The following is a 1,387-nucleotide window of genomic DNA, read 5'->3' as shown; positions in this document are numbered from 1 at the left end:
GTTGCTCAGATGTTGGATTCTTCCATCTCTGCCCGTGCACATGTTATTTACCTGTGTTTACTTTTATTGTGGTCATTTATAAAGCTGTTGGTTGGTTAAACTAATTATCATTATTCATAATAATATACTGGAACAAAAAGTCATAGCTGAAAAAACGTTTCATTATTCAGTTTTTATTGATGTTAGACGAAACACTCCGGTGGCCCCCCCACCTAGAAAATGAATCCGGCGCCACTGATCTGACAGCAAGTCTGGATTCCTGCAGGTCATAATCTGAGTCATCATGAGATTACAGCTGTGGGAGCCAAGATGTCCGCTGCGCAAAGGTAAAATAAAACCACCCAGAGCTGCAGGATCATCACATAGATTCAGTTTTTCCTACCAGTCCCGGGTCTCGATCAGGTCGCAGGCCCAGTGCCGGATCTCCAGCGGGAAGCGGCCCTCATACAGCTGCTTGACCCGGTTCTGGAGCGCGGAGTCCAGCTGCTGCAGGCTCTGCCACTGCGCCATGACCTGCGCAAAAAACCCCAGGTCACAGTCCGGACTCAGACCCCAACATGCCCCAGAGTCTGATCCAAGGAGAGTTCAGAACAGAACAAGTTTAAGAGCCTCCAGATTTAACTTAGAACATCAAAAAACAGAAACATCTGGAGCAGTTTTACACAAGTGCGTAAAATGAAACTAACTTATAAACATTTAAATAAAACAGGTTTGTTTTCCTCCAAACAATAATTAGGTGTGAATAAAGTCTCACCTGTGGAAGATCTCCTGTCAGAGCAACAATCTGAGCAACAATCAGAGCAGAAACTGGACCATCTGAGGAGGAGCGGCTTTTTAATCCTCCTCACCGCGTCACTCCCGGGAAATGAAGCGAAATAAAGAGTCAAGTTCAGGAATTAGTCTGCTCCTCACTTCCGCTACTCAGAGTGCCGAGGTTTCAAATTAAAAGTCCGGAACCGGAGGAGAAGAAACATCTGCAGGAACTACAGGGCAGCGCGCATGCGCAGAACGGACTCTGATCTGTTTACATGTAAGCTGTAAACTTGACCTGTTTTATTTTTAATTAAATCATTCAGGGAAATGTTTTTATTATTTATTAATTATTTAAATAATAAATAAAATATTAATCTTAGCTGTGAGGTGGACTCCTATTAAATATTATATTTATTTAATAATATTATTAATAATCATTTTATTGTTGTTGTTTCCCAAAATATTCATCCATCCATCATCCATCATACATCATCCATCCATACATCCATCCATCATCCATCATCCATCCATCCTTCATCCATCCATACATCCATCCATCATCCATCATCCATCCATCCATCATCCATCCATACATCCATCCATCATCCATCATCCATCCATCCTTCATCCATCC

At 42.0% G+C, this 1,387-nt stretch overlaps 1 protein-coding gene across 4 annotated transcripts in view; it reads right to left on the bottom strand.

Annotated features, from left to right (window-relative positions):
* The window catches only part of LOC108250770 (signal transducer and activator of transcription 1-alpha/beta-like), a 14,057-nt gene extending 13,178 nt beyond the window's left edge, over positions 1 to 879 (bottom strand). For 3 of the 4 annotated variants that reach the window (XM_037976228.1, XM_017440805.3, XM_037976230.1), the window contains exons 1-2: positions 755 to 879; positions 383 to 513 (exon numbers count right to left, since the gene is read on the bottom strand). In XM_037976228.1, coding sequence (XP_037832156.1) covers positions 383 to 510 — 128 coding nt within the window. In that variant the 5' untranslated portion in view covers positions 511 to 513; positions 755 to 879. Of the gene's footprint in view, positions 1 to 382; positions 570 to 754 lie in introns of all 4 variants that reach the window. The other variant, XM_037976229.1, reaches the window with a different exon arrangement.
* Between the last annotated feature and the right edge of the window lie 508 nt (positions 880 to 1,387).

This window comes from Kryptolebias marmoratus, linkage group LG6 (genome assembly GCF_001649575.2).
Source record: "Kryptolebias marmoratus isolate JLee-2015 linkage group LG6, ASM164957v2, whole genome shotgun sequence".
NCBI lineage: Eukaryota > Metazoa > Chordata > Actinopteri > Cyprinodontiformes > Rivulidae > Kryptolebias > Kryptolebias marmoratus.
Note: the sequence above shows the minus strand (reverse complement) of the source record. Positions and strands in the feature narration are given on the sequence as shown.